At 38.8% G+C, this 24,233-nt stretch overlaps 1 protein-coding gene across 1 annotated transcript in view; it reads right to left on the bottom strand.

Annotated features, from left to right (window-relative positions):
- Positions 1–24,233, bottom strand: part of VAV3 (vav guanine nucleotide exchange factor 3) — a 359,106-nt gene that overhangs the window by 192,488 nt on the left and 142,385 nt on the right. The window contains exons 3-4 of the mRNA XM_032422283.1: positions 2,520–2,578; positions 209–274 (exon numbers count right to left, since the gene is read on the bottom strand). Coding sequence (XP_032278174.1) covers positions 209–274; positions 2,520–2,578 — 125 coding nt within the window. The remainder of the gene's footprint in view (positions 1–208; positions 275–2,519; positions 2,579–24,233) is intronic.

Raw genomic sequence — 24,233 nt, 5'->3', positions numbered from 1 at the left:
CATGGCGTGGGGCACACAACAGGAACTAAAAGCCAGATGAGGCCCATTTTCTGGTGAAGATTTCCATCACTAGTTTGAGGTTAATTCTTACACGTCTTAATCATTAAGCCACTTTTCCGCTTCAGAAAACTATTTTAACATCCATGGTTAAAATCCACAAAGGATGCAAACATTGGCAGTGGTTTAATTTTGAAGATGCCCAACATACTCTATTAAGTCAGGAAGGCCTTTGTAGATGTCTTCATCACTAATGCTCTCTTCTGTTGGAAAGGGCCTAGAAGAGAGGGAGGAAAAAAAAAAAAAAAAAACAACAAGGATGAATAAGCAACCACTAGGCCAGGCATTTAGTTCTCACTAAATGCACAAGCTCAGTGACAGTACTCAGATCAGTGATCATGTTTAAACACAACGGCCTGTGCTTCTCCCAAAGTGCCCGTCCTATAGTGGTGCATGGGGTCCCCCAGGGACACTGTGGCACCTGCTACCCCAAATTAGCTGTAGCAATACCAGTTGTCGCCGCCATCACCTGAGCAGCTATGGACATGCTCTGCCACGTGCCACTTACCTGCAGGCTCTGCAGCTTCCCGGCTCAGAAAACCAGCAGCCACCCCCGTTCCCCTGCCTTCAGCACTGTCTCTCTCCACTTACGGAATCTGATCTGACTGACAGATGGTTTGGTAACAATCATCCCTGCATGACTCAGCCCACTAAATATAAAAATTACTAGAAGACCAAAATATCCGTACCCTTTTTATAGGATTATTGATTCTGACAGACTGTTCTGCTCTGACTTCAAGATATTTAAGTTGTATTTTTTATTTTCACTTATTGGACAAATGCGTGAACCCTAGACCTTAGGGAGAGTAGGATGTTTTCTTTGATTCCTACTAAAAGAAAAGCACTTTAATGTATCCCCTATGTCTAGCCATTGGCTTTTTTTGCCTAATGTACTAGGCACTTTTTTCATAACCCCAACATAATGCCCTAAATGCATATCTAACACAATCATAATTATACTATTGTGTCAGAAGTTTTACTTTCTTTATATGCAGGCAGCATGTCATGTTTCATAAAAACAAGAGGATCCATCAAAATAATAAATGAGTGCTAAGTAATTGCTAAATAACTATATTCAATACATTGAAAAACAGATTTTCATGTTAGTTTATGGATTAACTGAACACTTAAGACATTTAAGGAACTTACATTTTTCAAATAAATTAAAATGTGTGAGAAATGCCGAAGTTTCAAAATCTTTTTTTTTTTTCTTAAATAAATTCAGGCACATTTGATTATGCTTTTATACCAATGCAAGTCCATTATAGAAAAATTTGAAAATATAGATTAGAATAAAAAGGAAAACCTTCTAATGTATATCCTTTCAGAATCAAAAATACATAAATACATAAAAATAGCATCAGCCTATTTCAAAATCTGTTTACACATAATGACATAAAATATATATTAATATGGGAAGATGAATCACGTAGAGCAAATTATAAGGTGTTAAACACGTAATCCAGCCTAGAGATTACTTCTGCAGAAAGCTGCCAAATTCATAGCCCATATCCAAGAACCGGTCTGCAGGGTATCCTCCCTGGGGTCACTGTGCTTTGTATCCCAGGAATGGGCTGCCTGGCCACTGCCAATCAGTCCTCTAAGAGGTGCTTATATCCTCTCCCTTAAAATCTGAATGTGAGCTGGACACAGAAAAATGGCATCAACAGAGGGAGAAACACAGCATCACAGAACCCCGTAATGGCTGGAGACTAAAGTATGGCGCTCTGGGGAAACAAGATAAAAAATAAAATCCATTCAATTTCCATGCAGCCTAGCTGGGTGGCTATTGAAACCGTTTCTCTGTATTTCTGATGTTACTAATAATACAAACTTCTGACTGATCTAACTTGAGTATGTAGTGTTTTAAACAGGAAAAAGCCCAACATGACATACATGTCTACATTTATTTCCATGCTTACTGACTGCATAATACTCCACAGCATGGAGATGTCATAATTCGTTTTACCAATTTACTTCCAAGTTTTGCATTTAGGACCAATCCTTCAACTCACATCCTTGTACACATATCATTTTATACTTGTCTGATTACTTTTTAAACTCCTAAAGTTGTGAGTTCTTGCTATGGACTATAGGAAATAAATGTACTACGACAACTTGTCAAGTATTTATTTACTTAAGCATTTGTGTTTATTTTGATGAATCATATGTAATGAAATGAAATGTTGGAGGAAGTTAAGAAAACAAAGTACCCTATCGGTAACAGTCAGCAGTGAATTCAGAATGATGTTTAGCCAATGTGTCTTATTCAACTCTACAAATAAGTTCTTACTTGCTCAATTAATTTCAAATGTGTACTAGGTACTTATACATCAGGCACTGTACTGGCATCAATGAGACGTGGTCCCTGCATGCAAAGTGCTTTACAAACAATAACCATTCAATAAATAACCATTACAATAAAGGAACAGAACACATGAACCGCACAGAAACAAGCTTACCTGATTCCTGTGGCCAACGCTATAGGTGTGCGAGAAAGTCGTGATAGTGTTTCTATAACCTGAGAAAAAAGGAAAAGTGTTAGTTGGACATGTATTTCAGAAAAGACACGAATTTTTTTTTTTTGAAAATAGTCTTACAATCTAATATTAACAATGGCAGAAGAAACCTAAATTTGCAGATGCCAACAAAGTACAGAATGGGAAGAACTGTTTCTGAAAATTATAAACACCTGGGTTATAATCCTGTCCCTTCTTTAACTTTGAAACTCTAAGCAGATTACTAAGCATCTGGTTTGCCATTTCTTTATCATTAAAGCAAGGAGTTAGACGAGGTAATACTAAAGGTCTTGTACCTTCACTTCTACAAAATCGGAAAGGTCTTATAAAACTGTGCCGTCCAAAACAGTAGCCACTGGCCACACAAGGCTACCTAAATTTAAGTTAATTAGAATTTAAAAAACAAAAAATTAAGTTTCTTAGTTGTGCTAACCACGTTTCCAGTGTTCAGCAGCCACACTGTATTGCACTACCCAGACATCAAACATTTCCATCATCCCAGAGAGTCCTACGGAGCAGCACTGCGGTACAGCTAAGTGGTTCAGAATGTGGGCTCCTGAGCCGACCACAGTTCAAATCCTGGCTTTGCCTTTCATTAGCCATACAACCTCAAGCAAACTACTTAAGTTCCCTGGGCTTCAGTTTTCTCATCTGGATACTGCCTATAATCATAGTTAGCTTATTCATAATCATTCATTATAGGAATTAAAAAGATAATACATGAAAAGTATATACATGATAGCTATTCTTTATAATTGCCAACTTTAAGAAAATTACCTTATTGTAATTCTGAGTATTTGCAGAAAAAGAGTTTCCTAAACCCTTGATTATCTGAATGTATTTTAAAGACTCCTTATGAAGACTTTGGTACCTGCGCCCTGCAATAGTTTTAGCTTTAGAACCTAGAGATTTTAGTAAGATTTCCTTACCACTTTTACAACTGAGATCATCTCTCTCAAAGACTCAGTGAGGAACCCAAAGAGATAAAATGTACTTTTCTCATGAAGTCTGTTTCTACGGTAACAGGTATGATTTGTCTTAACTCTCAAAACTAAACAAAACTTAAAGAGGTTCTATAAGGACTACTCAGAATGAGGGAGAAAAGAAAAAAGGCAAAAATCTCTCTCTGAGCTGAGGTAATCTAATTTCACAGTTCAAACGTGGAAACCTAATAGCGAGGTCTCCAGTACTCCACAGAAGTCGAATATGAGTATTAGCCACACACATACCTATCTCTTGCCTACTTCAGGAGGTGGTACATTGCTGAAGTTATAAACATACAGCTCTGGAGCAAGAATATCTAGTTGAGCCCTGGCTCATCAGATTTCAGCTAAGCTCACCTTTACTAGCCTCTATAAAATGTGGATAACAACAACTAACTACCAGCCTCATGGAGTTACTGAAAGAATTAAATGAGATAATGCCCGTCAAATGCTTAACTCAATAAATGTAAACTTTCATTATATAAAATTATCATTATATAAAATAAAATAAAATTTAATTGAAAGACTATGCAGGGCGCCTGGGTGGCTCAGTTGGTTAAGCGACTGCCTTCGGCTCAGGTCATGATCCTGGAGTCCCGGGATCGAGTCCCACGTCGGGCTCCCTGCTCTGCGGGAAGCCTGCTTCTCCATCTCCCACTCCCCCTGCTTGTGTTCCCTCTCTCGCTATGTCTCTCTCTCTCAAATAAATAAATAAAATCTTTAAAAAAAAAAAGAAAGACTATGCAATTTCTTCCTGGTTTCATCTTGTTGAACATTTGATATAAAAGCAAGTACAAAACCACCCAGATAAAACTAGGTATAATTCCCCATCATAAAGATAAAAGTATCTTCAGTGAGTCTGTAAATTTAGAAGATCATGAGTGAATAAATAACAAGTTTATCAAAATAAACTGATTCAAAATAAAAATAATCATTTGCTAAAATTCCAAAATTATGCGTAACTGAGAGAAACGTCTAGTTTTTGGAAGAATCTGGAATAATTCGCGGAGTATTTAGACTCATGAATTAATGGTATTGTTAAATTTCAGCATCAGCCTTATCCTGATGTTTGCTGTTTTAAATCTGTGGGGTGAAATCTGTTTCTGATTCTATTTTATACAATGGTCCCAGCATTGCCATTACTAAGAAGAAAAATAGCAATAACATTAGTATTACGTATTTTACTACTATGATGTATTTTACTACTGCTATTTTATACTTTAATAGAAATGTATTTTATTCCTGGGGATGTTATCTATAAAACTATGATGTATCTAAAGATAAGAATGTATCTTGTGTTCCTTTTCCCACCAACAATCAGAACTACTCACAACCCATCCCCACCCAAAAAAGACTGCGGTTTGCTTTTTTGTACAGTTGTCCACCAGAGGGAGCCAGAAGATAGCATATCACTTTAGTCCTACATTAAATGTGTCTATATATAAAGTACAAACATTTCTGAAAAATCAACAAGATAAAACCAACTCCTGTTATTTATTTAAAACTATTACTTATTGCCATTCAGTAAAAGAAAAATAATGAAGGTGAGAAGGAAGGAAGAATAATACATTGCATGTCTTAAAGTGAATCTCCCAGGACCATCTCTCAGTTTTGCGTCTATCTGATTGTACATCAAGTCCATCCATTAAGTCTAAGTTTAGCCAAAGCAAATAAGACTGCTTAGTCAATGTAGTGTTTTTAGAACAGTGTGTATCCTATAAAGGTGGAGCATATCCGGATTTGGAATAGACAAGTACACAAATTAATGCCAGATTCTCCAGACATTAGAAACATGTATTCAAGAATATTTACAAAAGAAAATATCCCAAGGACAGTAAAAAAAAAGACTATTTTCCCTGAAATGTATTAATTTCTCAAGTGTTACCTCAACATTCTATGAAATTACGGACATGAACTCTCTCAAAAGGGTAACTAGTCAGAACATTTGCAAGTTAACAGGCTAACAACCAACTACTAAATTCACATTACAGATATTTTTCTTGACCCACATCTACCCCTTGTTTAATAAGCAGCAGCATTTGTAAAGAAATGAAAATATCTCCAGATAACATAAATAACAGCTACTGTGGGAGGAAGGTGGAGGAGGTAAGTGGGGCTCCTGTGCACTTGCTTTGTAGAAGGGGGGGATTAGATCCCAGATCTATGAAGGATCATTGACAAAGTTTAAAAAGGAAGATACCCAGATCAAAACTGTATTTTTAGAAGATCACTCAGCACAGTGAAGGACAGATAGGGCTAAGAGGACATGGGGTATAGACAAGTGGTCAGGAGACCTACTAGGGGGTTTTCTCCGTCGTCGAGGTGAGACATCAGAAGTCTAAGCCAGCAGCGGTAGAGATAGAGGAGAAGTGAAAATGTGAGAAGTATTTAGGCATAGTGGCTGATGCACTGTGATGGCAAAGTGAAGAGGAACCCAGGACAACCTGGGCAAACTTTTAAATAAAGCATGGAGGTGGCCAGCTCCAATGCCGCCTACTGGGATGCTCCTGAGCAGGACACTGTCATTCTGTGTCCCTCTCCATGGCTGACCATGTACATCCTGAATTCGGACAGGCCATTCCCTCCACCAGAGCCTTCTCAGACTTCTCCCACTCCAGTCTGGGTCCTTTGTTTTCCCATAGGACATAACTCTGCCCTTAGTACCTATCACCTCATTTAAAAATTTGCTGTTTAAAATATCTGAAAAGGATTCGTGTTTATTTTGTCAAATTGAAAGAACACAGTAATACACAGAAGTTGTCCCCTCCACACACACACACCTTCTGCCTAAAGGAGACCAGAGCTAAAAATCTGGTGTGACTCTTGCATAAATTTGTTCCCCTTTCTTCATGATTGTTATTTTAGGTACTATGTTCCTATGATACAGATTCTTCCACAACATGAGTTTGTCATCTAACAATATATCCCAGACAGTTGTCAGCACATTCAAATTTACTTCATTCACCTTAATGCTGAACAACATTCCAGGTTATGTATATAACAATGATTTAACCATTCTCCTGCCAATGAGCTTTTTCAACATTTTGCTACTAGAACAAGGTTGAAATTACCATCCTTGCCAATTATCTTTTCAATTGCGTCTAAGTATTTCTATAGGAAAGATTCTCAGATGGGATGAAGCGGGCAAAAGTATGACCATTGCTCTCTGAAAACTTTTTACAAATCTATACTTCCCTGAAGAGTGTATTAAGAACATAACAAGGCATGCTAATGACCTGTTTACAGTTTGACTTTCCCATCCAACAATGAAAAACACCTTAAGGGCAGGGAACTCCAACTGCTTCTTCACTATTCTTTCTTACCACCTAGCTCACAGCCAGTCATAAAAACCACTTAACACAAAAATATTTGTTGCTCAAACAAATGAATAATACTTACCTTGCAAAATTGTTGTGAGGATTGAGGATCATATGTGTAAAGATATGTAAAGAGCTTAGCCTGGCACAAGCAGGGAATGAATGAATAATTGAAGAAGGAGCCCATTATCAAAATTAAATATTAAAAATGAGAAAGAATTACCTTTCTCCTCAAATCTAGAAACAGTATACATAGTGACAACCCCCCTCCATCAAATTTTTCCCCCAATGGTGATAATTTAGTTTGAGTGCTTTATTTTTACCATCCCCATTAGTCAAAGTCATAAAAGTTTCCAAAAAGAGAACTATACACTAATAAAGCTACACATTTTAACCATTCTCTTCATGAGACCTTCTAGAAAATTCTTACTTTCTACTTATCCAGCACATTCATGCTGTTGATAATGTAATTTGTAATTAAAACAAGTCATCCATGCAGAAGCAGTATGTTACAGCTACTTCTACATTCCTGAGTTAAGGAAGCTATGGCCATAAACAATAACAGCAGAGAACCATTGGGATTAGCACACAGGTCTGCCAAAAAGTGCTAATTAATTGTGGATTTATCTCCTTGAGTTCTCTATCCTGAAGTTTTACCTCTTAGTCCTCTCCCTGATCCAGTGGAAAGACTATTAATAAGATTCATGAACAGGGAGCTGAATTCAATAGGAGTGAAGTGACCTTACAGGGAGGTGGGCTCTGCAAGGCAATCTAGGGGCTGTAGGCTTGAACCCTAAGTGCAATACAAGCTTAGTAGCTCAAGAAAGCATTGCAGCACCACAGCATGAAGGTACCGTCCAGCACCCAAAGCTAGAGGCAGGGATGCCCCATAATGGTTCTTGCAGGCTCAGAGCAAGTGGCCCATGTGGTCATGGAGGAAAAATCCAGGCCCCCGAGGATACAACTCAGATGTGGCCTGGGAGTGATGGACTGAGTAATTCAGACAGAAGCACAGGCTTCTAGACTTCATCAGGTGCAACCCAGAGGCATCCCAGAGACCTTGTATTACCCAGGCACTCCAGACACCAGACTCTCAGACGAAGAAGCCTAATTGTAAACTCAACCAGATGGTGACTATCAGACTAACAATATTTTTTACCTGAAGTCTCCTATGAAATCAACAGAACTCATTATCTTAATTTTCTTTGCAATTCTAATTTCACACAGTAAATTACCCCATTAAGATACACTGCAGCTTAGTGTCATTTCCAGCAGCACGTTTGAGATCCTTCCTAAAACACCTGGTTATTGCTTTGAATACTGTAGGATACTGCGGGAAAATGTCCCTAGCACCTCCCCTATGGGGAAAGCAAAGGAGTACAGCCAGATACGACACACTAAACAATATTTCTGTATCAAGAAGATTATGAACCATGAGAAATGAACTTGCATTGTTCAAAAGAGTAGAGTATCTATACAGGTTAAATGGGTCTAAATTATATATAGTTTGTGCAGGCCCTGATGATGATCATAAAAGCAAGGATTATTCTATACCAATTATTTCAAAACTTCAAAAGTAAAGCCCTACAGAAAAAAAAGAACCTCCCTTTAGGAAAATCATATACTGGACTGGTTAGGAGCACAAGCTTAAGACTCAGATTTTCTGGGTTCAAATCTCAGCTCCTCCTCTCACTAGTTGGGTAACCATGGGAGTTAAGTAGATGCTCTGTGCCTTACTTAGGTCCTTTACCCCGTATCTTTATCTATAAAATGCATATAAAAGAATGTTCCATACTTCTGCTATTTCCTAATGCCACTGTGGTCACTACCCTCATCGGTAAAATAAGATTTGGTCTTTGCAAAGCACTTCAGAAAGTAAAATGTGAGATGTCCACCTCAAGTTAGCACCAAATATAAAACAAAGCTTTCCAATGACTGTGCATACATCTAATAAGTTGGGTTGGGCCTCTATTCAAGCACATGATGGCCAGTGTTTGCTAATACTCGTCAACAGTCACTAAGCTTATGTAATTATAGCATGATGTTAAAAAAAAATGAGGATTGTGGATGGTAAACATTTTTCCTTATTTATTCACTTTCTGCTCTCGTGTAATTAATTTAACATGTAAATATTCAGAAAACAAAACCTCCCGTCTTACAAAAGTATTTCTAAGAGCCCAAAAACAATCACACTTGACCTTTCTAAAGCAAATGTTAAAAAAAAAAGTCCCATGCCGAGTCAACTCATAAAGATAACATATAATAACCATAATCTATACAGTTCACAAAGAATTTTAAAAGTTCTAAGAAATGACAGTACAAAGGAATGGGCTCAGAGATGCTTTAGCATACATCTCCCCACAAATCTCTATCACCTTACACCTCACTGCCTCGAATAAATACAAAAATCTATGTCAGTGGACTGTCATTTAATAGCAATTTCGAGACAAGTCCTTTAGCTAAACCTCACACCCAGCCATAGGGCTACGTCTCGCAACTCCATATACAGAAATTTTAAAGCCACCACATTTTATTCAGTGGTTCTTAATTATTTTAAGCCATAATTCTTATCCTTTGAAGGTATGTTGAAAGCCCTTGGCCTTTTCCTCAAGGAGGGGGGCCCTATATGTATCTGTATATATATTAATACACACATATCTAAGTATACATAATTCTGCATTTCGTCTCAAGAAATCCAGGGACCTCTTGAAGACCATTCATGAATTTCCCAGATTCCTGTTCAATCTCCTTTGCCTATAAGGAAGCCAAGGTCCAGCAAAATTAACTAGCTTGCTCAGGGTCAAAGAACCAATAGCAGAATTGGTGTCATAACCTAGGTCCCCTCTCTTCTGTCCAGACTGTTACTCTTTCTACTTCACCACCCTGTGTATAAATCTCCTGCATTTACTCGGTGAACATCTACTGAACAGGCACTATGGGCTAGATATACCTGATATATTCCACATGTCGAAGGTAACAAAGTGGAGAGATTACGTATTTCCTCCTCTCAAAAAACCCACTACTCCTGAAAGAACATACAGGTAGTAAGCAAAACCACAGACCTGGTATTACAAAGAACAGCCACAGCCCAGAAGAGAGCCAGGCCAGCTGTCCCCCTCAACCTGAAGGATAGACACGGAAGGCTCAAAAGGCTTTTTAGAAAAGGTGACCCTGGAATACATCTTGAGAGGCAATCAGGAATTTCCCAGACTCTTTGTCTGCAGGTTAATAAAGGTCTAATGGATGAGAATTACCACCCCCTGACCCACCCCCTCCACCATCGCCTACTCCAACGAGAACACTTTCCTATTCTGAGCAGATTCACTTGCACCTTACTGTATGAGAAGCTTTTTGTAATTGCCATTTCCTCAATAATATTTTTTCTTACAATGGGTATTTTGCAAGTTCCAGGAGATGATGTCACTAAGCAAATTTTTTCTAGACAAAACGGACCTACACTTGTCTTGTGATCCATTTCCACACCACCATGATCTTGCTGTCTCTGCTCTGGCTCTCAGACCCCACACAGAGCACCCTTCCTTCAAACCTGCTTTTCCTCCTTTTGCCCGGTGAGCCCACAGTCTCACTCCTCTCCCTTATCTGGCTAGACACTGGGAAAACTTTCTAGACTTGGACTTCTCCTTCACACCACAGATCTAAATCCTATCATCTCCTCCTTTTACATCTCTCTTGGATCAAACTCCTTTCTTCGCTGTCTCTGGCTTAGCCCAAACTCTCTATTTCTTCTTCTTTATATTTATCTTTATTATTATTAATTATTATTAAAAAATAAAAATATTTATACTAAAGGACAGGCAGAAAAAGGCAAACTGACACCAGCACTGTTCATTTTCTCACACCAAGTAAAAGGGGTCGTAAGTTTTCGTAGACCCTGTTTGAACCATCTCCTGGGTCCGAGCACCAGAGATGAAACCTGGGGTTCATCAGTGCAGAGTTAGCTGTCCGGAAGCACAATAGTTAGTTAGAAACCAGAATGCAAATAGATAGTCACTGCTCCTCCGAAGTTTACACCAATGTGTTAGGGTATGTTGAACTTAATAGGCAATTAGTAAAGAATTCAATTATTTATACACAACTGTAAAAGAAATGCTTTAGTTTTGAAAATGTGACTATATTTGCAAATGATTCCCTGCCTTTATGCAAAGCAGAGATATAATCTACAAAGACTATGGGGCCATTTTAATGTTCACTACGAAGCATGGGACTTTCACGGTGGGCCCTGTAGGTAGACACTGATTACTCTCCATCCCGTCACAGTAAGGACTCTGGCAGAGCAGCCGTGTCTTGCCAGCTCCCTGGGAGCCCTTGGTACATTCACAGAACTCACTTTAAACAGACACATCCTATGTGTTCGCATCAGGCCAGACGAGAAGTTGTTTATGTGATCTGAAATATGCAGGGGAGCTGTATGTGACTTAAGGGATTTGGAAAATAGAATGAATTTTCAAAGCTGCCCACAAATCATACAGTGGGGTCAAAGTCAACACATTTTCCACACTCGGCGCCCTTTCAAAGTCATGCAACTCTCCTGCAAACATCTCCACTGCCCGAATGCAGCCCACGCGGCTTTTACCACTTTAAAGGAGGAAATCGCAGAGTCCAGGAACAAAAAGGCAGGGCCAGAATGACAGCATCTGACAGTGAAGAAGGACACATCCCTTGTACCAGTCCCAGCCCAGAAATGCTCACAGAGAATAATGACAGGCCTGCAAGGTATTCTCATATTTCAAATCACCTAAGAGAAATTATACCTTTGCCCCAAGACTGGGAGAATAACATGACACTCCTTACATGTCTCTTTGTTCTGGCTGGCTTGGTAACACGGGTCACATTTCGTACTTCTTGGAAGTTCAATGTGCTTGAACAATTAAAAAGCAGGTAAACTAATTCTTTACTACGTAAGAAATCAAGTTTCTAGAACCAGCACTGGCTGACAGAAACATGTGAACCACATATATAACTCTAAAATTCTAAGAAGCCACATTAGAAAACAAAAAGAAACAGGTGAAGTTAATTTTGATGTTTTATTTAGTTCATTATATCTGTAATTTATCATTTCACTATGTAATCAAAATAGAAATCAAAACATTTTATAATTTTTTTTAATACTAAATCTTCAAAATCTGGTGTGTACTTTACAATTGCAGCTCACCTAATTCAGAGTAGGCACATTTCAAACACTCAATAGCCACATGTGGTTAAGGGCCACCAGAGGGGACAGCAGAAGTCTGGACAGAACCCTTCGGAGCACTCAGGGTATGGCAGAAAACAGATCCATCGGGAAGGAAAGACTGCACCAAACCCCTCATTTTACAGATGGAGGTGGTAGTTTAAGAGTGACATGGCACCAAAGGACCTCACAACTTGATGTCGCCAAAGAGCCAGTGCCCATACGTCTAGATGCCCATGGCCCTTTCCAGTGGAAGCAGAAGCTGAAGAGACCCTGAAAAGCGAGGAGAGAGCCCTTGTGGCGAGGAAGAAACCACCACACACACAGGCCTTTTCTACTTCACACACTCCCACTGTCTATACACGTCAATTATGTGACTGTTCTCAGTCAATCTGATGGCCACCCATGAGGACATTCATCCCCTGTCACATGCCGGGCTTGGCCCTGAGGACACTCACGGGATGAGTGTGAAATAGGGTTGAAGAGGCAAGCTGGAGGCAGACAGCTTCAAGTGCCTGGCTAGGGAGTCTGCCTTTATTATTTATATGGGGAGCCAGCAAAGATCTGTGAGCTGGAGGATGAACTGTCAAGAAGCTGTATGTTAAGAATACTAATCTGGTGGCTGCATAAAATAGCTCAGAGGAAGGAGCCTAAACCTAGGAAGTTGTTTTAACAATAGCCTTGCTGTGAATTGATTTTAGGGGGAGAAAAGGATATAACAAGCATTATGAAGAAGAGATCAACCCAACTGGAACACTACTGGATACACCAAATCCCAGAGGCACAGGTGTCACTTGAGCAAACTTCAGGAAATCTGATATGACCCTAGTTCACTACAGTGTAGACGATGCACTAGAGAGAGGATCAAATCCAGGCATCATTTACAAATGTGATTCTGTCCCAGTGGGGATCAGTGATAGCTCTGGTTAACAACCAGAGCACCTCAGATCCATGTGACTGGGAGAGCTCACTGGAGGGCTGCCGACCTGTGCTAGACTGGATCCACAAACCTGAAACCAGCCCACAAGTAGCCCGGTTTCCTACTGAGTGATTTGCAACTATTTGTGGTGCATGTGTGCATACATGTGTGTGCATGTGCACATTGTACCACACATGGATCAGCACTACTTAGATAAGGTTTTTATGGAAATACATTTGATTCATAGTGTTTTTTCCCTTCATGTTGCTTTTCTACTTTCAGGCTTTGCTGAGGATCATGCACAATCATGATACATTAAGTTTTCCTTCTCACTTAAATGATACTGAATTTAATCAGCTTTTTCAAATTCACTTGCACTATATGATTTAAGACAAAAGCTTATCTTTTATTTTTATTATTTAATTTCACCCTGAGGTCACTTCCTTCTTTCATGCTAAGTACTTGCTGATGTTCTCTTTAGGAGTAACGTTAGTTGAATTTCTTAGTTATTTTTGAAGCAGTGTAATTATCTGTTGCTTTAGGCCTCTGTAACCTGTGGCCTTTAAATCTTGAAAAGGATTTGACCTTAAGAGTCCCGGAAGACTTCTTTTTCCAGAACTTGGATATTTTGCAATGAGCAAGGAGTACTTTTTGGTCATTAGCTCCTGAGTACAAGTGGTTAATCCAAGATAATCTGAATGTCCCCTAGGGTCTAGTACTTATCAGAGAGAGTAATCAAAGGCTGTAGAAATGTAGACCAGCCCAAATGGGCACAATGACCCCAGTGAGTGTATGGTGCCACACTCTGATGGTCCTGGTTCCAAGTTTTTTCTCTGACACTTTATTGTTTCACATTTTGTCTCAGGTTAACCTCGGATCAAGTATTTCACTTGGAAGAATGGGCACAGTTCACTTATATGGCAAAAACAGAGGGAAAAATAAAGTCACCAAAGTTCCAGACCCTTCATCAGAGATATCTAGGGAGTCATCAGCTCCCTCTTCAGAAGCTGCTTCTCAGATACTCTTTCCAACCGACCTTTGAAGAACACAGACATTGAAAGGACCAGGTGCACATTGCCTAGCAGCCAGAGGATGCTTGGTTTCATTTGCAAAGTCAATTTGCCTTCTGGCAGTTTCCAGGAAAGAAGCACTCCTGAATGAGAAAATATCTGTGTACAGATGAAATTACCATGATAACTCATGTCTAAATAACTTAGTAAATTATGATCTTTAACCCCTTGCCATGATGGCATCCTTCATGACCCACTGCGCTACATCAAAATCCCTATGGCACATTAAGTAATAAAATTCCTTAGGGAGAATCAGGCCAGATCTACTTTAATATTGGTTTCTGTGCAATGACAGGTCTAATAATATTTCTGTTTTGATACTGTTTTTTTATTATCTTCCTTCCCAAACACTGCCCCCCTGCCGCAAAATAAATACCCTGTCAAAATATAACATATTTAATAAGTTTTAAAATGTAGATGATCTTTCAAGGTTCTTTTCCCCAGAGAATACTTGACAGCAACCTGAATTAAGAGAATAAAACCTCACAGTGGTGGCTGAGACTCAAACATTTATATCCAGTTGTAAAAATATGCTTAAGTGCGACACCCGGGTGGCTCAGTCGGTTAAGCGGCTGCCTTCAGCTCAGGTCATGATCCCAGGGTCCTTGGGATCGAGCCCCATGTCGGGCTCCCTGCTCCCCACCCCAACCTGTGCTCTATCTCAATAAATAAAATCTTTAAAAAAAAAAAAAAATGTGCCTAAGTCATGAGTCTTTCACTGCTGTATATAGAGAGGGAACCGGGACTGGCACACAGCCCTGAGTGCAGTCATTCAGAACCTCAGGATTTGTCCAAAGGGACATCTTGAACTGGATGTTTCAAAGCAGTTATTCGGATAAGGCCAGGTCGGAACAGCTATGCTTATTAGGAAGTATTGAACCAAAAAACCCTCCTGACTGCATCTTCACCTATACTGATCTTCACCTCATCCCTAACTCCCATGCCATCAGATTCCAACACTAAATTATAGATGAGGTCAAAGTTCAAGAATGGGATCACTCATTATTTGAATTTAAAAAAAAAAAAAAAAAAGCAAAACAGAAAAGCTTAATGTTATTTTTCTCAGGCCACATCAAAAAGTCCTTGGCATCAAATGGTACAAAATGGCTCTTCCAAAAAGGCCTTGTCAACAGTACTGCCTCAAAAAGTCCTGTACCCAGAATGGGACTGCAAACAGTCTACAATTCTGGTTCCAGCTGTGACCTGTCATGAGACCCAGACAGTGTGGTTTCTCTGGGCCCCAGGCTCTCCTCTCCAAAATGATGGGCGAGCTGGATCTTCAGCCTCCACTCTTCCCAGCTAAGCTGCCACCCCCCCAACTCCTAACAATGAGCCAACAGGGGCATAATCTGGCCTGCTACTTTTTAGGGACCGGTTTTCCTAGAAACAAGACATTATACCAGTGTGCTGGACTGGCCATATGTGTTCTATTAGCTGATGCAAAGGATTCCATGGGAAGTCTCTATTCTTTTCTACAAAAAACATAAATATTTGATTCTCTTAATATATATGATGGGTACAATTGTTTGATCCTTGACCCCTTTACAGAGGATATATAAGGGGCCTAAATAAGCATCAAAGACTGGTAAGAGTGCACATAACGTTTATAAGGTGTATGTAAAAAGAAATGCTTCACAAATTCCTGGGAATCATGGCAGAGTCAGTAATTTTTGCAATAGTCTGAGAAATGCAACTCAAAAACTGAACATGTACTGTTAAAAAAAAAAAAAAAAAAGCTTAAGTATATTTATACAAATCTACCATGAGAGCCTTTTTCATATCATTAAGTGCACACTGATTAAAATTTTTTGCCACCACTATATTTGACTTTTTTTTAACCTTCTCCTCCTCAAAACAGTAAATAGTTTAATTCAATCAAGTCTATCTGCTTTTTGGTTCTAATGAGTAAAATAAATTTAAAAGTAAAAAAATAAGGGCACCTGGGTGGCACAGTCGATTACACATCTGACTCTTGATTTCAGCTCAGTCATGATCTCAGGGTCAAGAGATTAAGCCCTGCATCAGGATCCATGCTCAGCACAGAGTCTGCTTGAGCCTGCTTGAGAGTCTCTCTCCCTCTCCCCCTGCCCCTCCCACTCATATGCCCTCTCTCTCTAAAATCACATAAATCTTAAAAAAAAAAAAAAAGTAAAAAATATTTGACTTCAAGGTGGGATAATAAAAGTCCTAAGATCATAAAAATGTACAAAGTACGAATTTTAAAATTAACAATCATTTTTCAGAGCTACCATGTGTCAGGAACTCTATAAGAACCTGTGAGGTAGGAATTAGGCCAATTTTACAATGGAGGCAACAGTGTTGGAGGAAGTACATGAGCAGTCTGACAGTTAGAGGGACTTCTTATAACACCAGTTTGCCTTTCAGTAATACTCAATCTTGGAAAGTTACTATTTTGTTAGTTTTCACATCATGCTTCACATAATAAATATTTACTGAGCATCCTCATATGCCATAAATCCCACTCAGTGTCAGGGATAAAAAGAACCGTAAGATGCTCAAGGAGTTCCCGATACCAGGGAAAAGAGAAAGACGTGTCAATAAACCACTGCAATCAAATGTGAGGTGCTATGAACAAGGTATTCATAGGGCTGCCAAAAGTAAAAAAGAGGCAAGACCAACTAGAACTCTGGGTCAGGGGAGGTTTTCCAGTGAGTTATACTGGAATAAAGTTTGAAAGGATGATTAGAGATGTATTATAGAACAACATTCTATCTTGAATGATATTCAAGATAGAAAAACACACAGAAAAAAAGCACGGTACTTAGGATAAAGGACATTCTGCCTCAATAACACCACTGCTTCTGACGTGGGGTAAAAAGTTCATGGAGAATGAGAGGGGAGAAATACCAAGTTAAAAAAAATTTTAAATCCTTATACACCGATATCACCTGGATGGACTTACTGGGCCTCACCTCCAGACTTTCCAATACAGTAGGCCTATGGTGGGGCCTGAGAACTTGCATTTCTAACAAGTTCTCGGCTGCCACTGATGCTACTGGTCTGGGGACCAGGTTTGAGAACCACTGATAAAGAGAGCTAAGTCATGGACAGATTTAATGCAAGAGCACAGTTTTAAAATGTATTACCTTTCGGCTTTCCCCCCGAATATTAACCTGGACAAATTCCTGATTTAAAAAATGTAAAGTGGGGCGCCTGGGTGGCTCAGTCGGTTAAGCGTCTGCCTTCGGCTCAGGTCATGATCCCAGGGTCCTGGGATTGAGCCCTGCATCGGGCTCTCTGCTCAGCGGGGAGCCTGCTTCTCCCTCTCCCTTTCCCTCTGCTTGTGCTCTCTCTCAAATAAATAAAATCTTTAAAAATAAAAATAAAAAAATAAAAAAAATGGAAAGTAACTACATGCAAGTCTATTTGATTAATAAGTAGTCTTACAGAAGAAACACAAGCCAACAAAGGAAAATTCTAAGGAAGCTGAAGGTACAATTCAGTTCATGCACTTTTGAGCATTTACTCTAATTCCACCTTCTAAAAGTCAGGTTGTTTGAGAAGATCTCTTGTTGTCCCACTGCTCTGTACAGAGGAAGAGGCCTGTGTAGAAATAGGAAGGGCTGCCCTCAGACCTGGCTACTGAACCGACACAGCCCCCTGCCCACATGCCTTCGCTCCCAACCCCCAAGCCAACAGCTGCCTGTGCACTGATAAACAGGATACCTAAGGATGTACACTGAACTCAACAGCAAGTAGCTATTGAGGAAGCGAAACCTCTATGGAATTTCACTTTTGTTTTTATTTATTTCTATACTGTTTGAAGTTTTCCTAATAAGTGTATATAAACTTTTATTCAGAAAAGGAACTTCTCAATGCAAAGAGGCTTTCAGAATTGAACAACAAACAGTAATGGTTTTTAAACTTCTTCTTTATAAGCTCTGCAAAGCTGGCCCTTTGTTCAAGAAAATATAATCAGAAGCCCCAAACTTAAAACTGATGAAAGCAAAGCTAATCAGAAAAAAGTAATAATGTGCGGGGCACCTGGGTGGCTCAGTAGGTTAAGCGACTGCCTTCAGCTCAGGTCCTGATCCCAGGGTCCTGGGATCGAGCCCCGCATCGGGCTCCCTGCTCGGCCAGAAGACTGCTTCTCCCTCTCCCACTCCCCCTTGCTTGTGGTTCCCACTCACGCTGTCTCTCTCTCTGTCAATTAAATAAATAAAATCTTAAAAAAAAAAAAAGAAAAAAGTAATAATGTGGAGGTAAGAAACCCCAAAATTTGAGTAATAACAACCTGTTTCTTGAGATAATTACAGTACTTTTGAAAGAGTGTTTTTCATTTAGCTATGTTAAGTTCTGGCTTTTACTTTATGTTACATCATATCTTATTTGTACCTCATATAATTTATTGGCATACGTTGAAAAATCAATTGTGAGAAATTTCCTGAGTCAAAATCAGTTTCCTTATTCCCCTTTTCTGTTTTTGGTGTTCACTCATCAAAAAAAGACAGATATCAAGTCCTGTCAGATTGAAAAAAAAATCTAGAATTGAAGCAGCACAAATAAAACTTCCAGTATTCCCCATTTAATTTTTTCGTATCCAAATTTGTTAGAATGGTAAGTGAGCTAAATGTAAACCAAGTCACCCCTCCCCCCCAAAAAAAATGGTGAGGGAAAGTTGTCTGGCATAAATATAGAATAATATGTAATTTAATAACATAACTTATTTTCCACCAATAATGACTTACTATTTTCAGCCCTTAGGGTAGGAACATATTTTGGAATATTTGGCACAATTTTCCTTCCTGTGAAAATACTAGTTCTAATTTGAATCCTATATAATAAAGCATGGCAAACAGTCGTAACCACCCATTATATTTTTTCCCCAAACGAGGTGTCACTCATTCTAATACTGTAGAGCAAACCTGACATAACCACAAACATAATAATACACAGTGAATTTTATTTTCTGGTGCTCATGATCATCACCCAAAAAAGAACTACTTTAAAGCCACTGAAACTCTTGGTTTCTCAGGTCAAAATGATCACGTCAAATCAGAGTACTTTTGCAAGAAAGATTTCAGCCCAAATGCTAATGCTTTCTTCTTGCTCCTTTTTCAAATATTTCATTTCAAATAGATATTTGAAAGGGGAAGACTAGAAACTGCAGCAACTTTCTTTCCATTGCAGTTAGACTCAATACTTAGAACTTTTTTTTTTTTTTTTTTTTAAAGATTTTATTTGGGCGCCTGGGTGGCTCAGTTGGTTAAGCGACTGCCTTCGGCTCAGGTCATGATCCTGGAGTCCCGGGATCGAGTTCCGCATCAGGCTCCCTGCTCAGCGGGGAGTCTGCTATTCCCTCTGACCCTCCCCCCTCTCATGCTCTATCTCATTCTCTCTCTCAAATAAATAAATAAAAAATCTTTAAAAAAAAAAAAAAAAGATTTTATTTATTTGACAGAGAGAGAGCAAGCAAGAGAGGGAACACAAGCAGGGGGAGTGGGAGAGGGAGAAGCAGGCTTCCCGCTGAGCAGGGAGCCTGATGCAGGGCTCGACCCCAGGACCCTGGGATCATGACCTGAGCCGAAGGCAGACACTTAACGACTGAGCCACCCAGGCGCCCCACTTAGAACTCTTCTTATCTTTTTATATAGTAGAGACTTTATTAATCCCTATATTAAAAATATCTGATTTATCTTCTGCTCTTATATATCGAAAGAAGGCTTTAGAGAGACTTGCATGAGATCTGATTATGTAGCACCTATTTGATTCCATCTACTAGCCCTGCTTCTGCTCCTCTGACGGACAAGCCAGAAGGGAAGACAGGTAATGATGCTCCAGTGCCACTGCGTATGGTCCTGTACACAGAGCACACAGTAAAATCTGCGTAAAGAGCGCCCCCTAGCATCCCACTATTCTTCATTCACACTCCGAACACAAGTCTGCCTAAGCGCTGTGAACACCTGAAATCAAAAAGATACCAGAAATTCATGTAAATCCTTGGCCTTTTGACTTTGCCTTGAGAAAGCAGTAAATGAAACTTAACTTTAAAGAAACGTGTCTTTAAAAGCAATGGAAAATGCTTGTTGGGTTTTCCTTTTCCTCTTTTGTAGTGAATGTGGCAACATATTTCAGTATCCAGGATCAGCAGGAACAGAAACTGAGCAAATATTATTGTTCCCCTAAAGAAACTTGTACATGTACAAATAAGAATTGTAGGGATTTAATAATTTACAGAAATATAGTGCTCAGGTGATCAGTCAAGATATAATTTTGGCTATTTTCACATACTTGAATGATGACTGATTTCAGAATCCAAATGCCTGTTTAGAAAAATGCTTTCAACATACATATTTAATTAGGTCTCGAAATAGAGATTTTACACAATGTCCTAGGAGGCTTAGCTGATACAGGATTTCTTAAAGTTTTAATGCTAAATTGTCCATCTTTAGTAAAAATATGGAACACATATGGGCTAAGTAATGCTAATGCTTAGAAAATGCTCATGAACAAGGGCCATTGCTGAAAACAGGAAACACAAATATGAATGAAGAAAGTACTCATGCTAGCCTTAAGAAGAAAGTGCTTCTAATGAAAAGTGATTAGAAAAGACAAAAGCAGTGAGTGCACATAAAAAGCAAATCTCAAACAGCCACATCCTTTTTCAAATTGCTTTTAAAACTCTAAGCACTATTTTCTTACAATATAATATTTTTGCTAGCATATATTTTTATCATGACTACTGGAAAAAGGAAATTCTACTAAGCGTAAAAACTAAGAAAGTCTGTCAACTCAAATAGTTTGATGTCATTTTTGGCCCCTGCTCTCAAACCCCACCACAGTGAGGGCACTTCATGATCAAAATCCCCACTAATGATCAGCTGCCCCTACAACTTGTCCTCAATTCCCACACAGTATGATATACAGCCCAAGAGACTCTAGATCTGTTCCAATCCCAGATGTTGCCTCCATGACTCAGAGCACATACTTTTTTCATATACAATGACTTTTTAGGGCTACACAGTGTTCTATAGAGTTAAGAGGTTATATTTAATCAATAACCTATTGTTGGACACATGAGGTCCCCCCCAACAACTTATCACAATTATAAACAATGATGAGCATATTTTCGTATCTAAGTATTTGTCCATGTGTCTAATTATTTCCTGATAATAATTCCTAGGAGGGAAGTTTCTGGGCCAAAGGTATGAACATTTTTAAAGTTCTTAATGTATACTGCAAACCATGGAGGATTTATTTTTTTATAACTTCCCTACAAATAAGCTTTTCCAAACTGCTCACAAGGCTGAATGAAACCTGCCCAAAGGGAAGAGGATTGTTGTATTATCAGATTGTGCCTTTGATCCTTAAGAAATATTCTGAGGTGCTCTTGTGATGTTTTCTCCCTTAGTGCAATTCTTGTGTTATACTTGGCAACTGAAAAATAAGCAAAACCATACAGTTCCTTTCTTAGAACAACTACTCCTTGAAGGTTTCCTTTGTCCACTGTCAATTCAGCAACATTTTGGGGTGGAGTCATGACTATAATTAGACACAACCTAAGAGTCTAGGAAATCAACATTGTCCAACTCCCAGTGAAAAGAAGAACATGGGATGAATAAAATATTTAACACATTGAACAAGGGAGATCACATTTCTAGAAAGAAAAGAGCACTGCTGTGTCAGCACTAAGTTTGTAGTCCCTGGATAGTACACTCGACATGGCATGGACATCATCTGATTCTTAGAAGCCTAATCCATCTCTAATTTATAATCAAGTCAAATCACAAATAGTTTATGAGCATTTGCAGTGTGCAACATGCCATTCTAAATATTAGGAAGAAAACAAAAAAAATCCATAAACCACGGAGATTATAAGTTAGGGGAAGAGACCAGAAAAATACATTCAAAATACATTAAAAGAGGGGATAAGATATTTAAACAACATTCCAAAACAAGAACATAAAGGTCACTTGGCAAAGGCCCTAACATGCAATAATGCAGATTACAACAGTTTTTGTAGACAAATCCCATTTTATCCTATAATTTAGGATACCAAATTTGCACTCAGCTTACCATTCTTTCCTAAATAACCCAAACAATATGAAATTGAGAAAGCTAGAAAAAAACTTACAAAACACCATTTTTATACATTAAAGAAAATTATTTGTGAGGTGTTCAATGATTTGAATTTCCTAGAGAAACACTGCTAGAAAGCTTCTAGAAATAGGCTATGGCATAATTTATTATTACTAGAAAATGACATGGAGTAAAAACAACATATTGTCCATTACAAAATGTTTCTAAAAGCTTCTGTGTTTATAAAAAACCATATTTTCTGAAATAATCTCTCCTCTTTTAACAAACATACTGCCACACAAGAAAAACTTGATAAAATTCTGTGGATGAATTGCCACTGGTTGGGCAAAACTGAGAGACTCTTGGATGCCAGCCACAGCAACCTGGACCGGGATACTCAACCCCGAACCTAAGCTTCAGCTCTGGAGAGGCTGGGAACAGTCACGAGGGGTATGGATGGCACTCTGGCCTTCCTGCTCTTCTGGGGGACTTCACGTCCCTCCATCAAATGTACTTCCTAGACCTTCAGAGCAGCAGAAGACTGCCAGGTGAGAACACAAAAGATATACACAGGAAGGGTGGCAGGAGCTGCAGGTTTTCTTCTCAGAACCAGAAGAGAATGAAGGTCTTGCACAGGGAATGGAGCAAGTCAGACTTTCCAGCCACACTTTCAATGCCACATCCTCTATTTTCATCTATGACTAAAGAAATGATGATCACTTTTTAAATTGGTATAAAGCAAGGAAATTTTACTATTTCATGGAAATTCTGTATTTTCATAAAATATAGTCTCATATGAATGCTGTTTTCATCCTTATATATATGTGAAGACTAAAATATGCTGTCTTATGATTTGGGCTTTTTCAGTGAGTAAATCTATGGGATTTTTTTTTCTCCCTCAGTGCTTCAGCTAAACAATCTTATCTTTCTATCCAAACACAATCACCAAATAGGTAATCATGTTACAGCGAGGCTTCCAAACACATTTTTTCCGTTCATCCAGATGTCCAGAGATCATCCCATAATGAACAGTAAGAAGACAGCTGGAAAATGGGTGAAAAACAGGAACATCAGGCAAGAGGACCAGACATCAGGGAAAGAAAATGGACAGCAAGGGAAAGGCAGCATGGAGAACCACCAAAAGAAAATAAAAATAAAAAGGAAAACACAGAAAAAGTCAAAAAGTAATTTTTAAAAAAACATGGAAAAAAGGAGATTCAAAAATAGTATTCTCAAAAAAAATCTCTTGTATTTCAGGAACGTGCATAGTTCCACTTTTAAAGTTCCCTTCCTCACTCACGAATGTGTTCTGAACTATTCCAGACAGTTTTCTTCTAAGATAGATATTGAAGGCCAGCCACAGAGAGAAGATGAAAGACATAAAATTGGCAAGGCTTTTATTTCTGTTCCTTTTTAAAATCTCTTTCCACACTGAGGAAACAAGGTCTTAGCATTCTAAAGCTATTTAGAAGGTGAACAAAGATTTGGAAGAGAGCACCAGATCAAGTGATGCCTCAAGACTCATTCTATGCCTTATACTCACAGAGGATGTGGACAAAGTAAGAGTCAGCCTGACAACCAGACCTGCACAGGATGTGATACCAAGTAGGATTAGTGACCTGCACAAATGAAGAAGTAGGCTGACATTTAATAATAGGATGACATTTTGGGAAAGCCTCACATAGAAAAGCAAACCAGGAAAAAATCTGGCCAGATCTAAACATAAAATAAGAGAGAACTGGCTAAACATCATCAGATATGTGAAAAATTAATGACTTCCTTACCCTACACCAAAGAACTTCTAGGTTATTAAAAAATCTTCAAGGGCACCTATGTGGCTCAGTCAGTTACAAGTCCAACTCTTGATTTTGGCTCAGGTCATGATCTCAGGGTCATGAGACTGAGTCCCACATGGAGCCCTGTGCTCAGTGGGGAGTCTGCTTGAGATTCTCTCTCCCTCTCCTCTGCCCCTTGCCACCCACCCCCCACATACACTCACTCTCTCTCTTGAAAATAAATAAATCTTAAAAAAATTTTTGAAAACATTTTTACCATTAGATAAAAAAAATATGATTGGGAGAAATCATAATGGAACATTTCAAGAGACTGGAATCCATAAAAATGTAAAACTTATCTA

This window comes from Phoca vitulina, unplaced genomic scaffold, assembly GCF_004348235.1.
Source record: "Phoca vitulina isolate PV1807 unplaced genomic scaffold, GSC_HSeal_1.0 scaffold2, whole genome shotgun sequence".
NCBI classification, from domain to species: domain Eukaryota; kingdom Metazoa; phylum Chordata; class Mammalia; order Carnivora; family Phocidae; genus Phoca; species Phoca vitulina.
The sequence above is the reverse complement of the archived record's forward strand: the minus strand, read 5'-3'. Positions and strand labels throughout refer to the sequence as shown.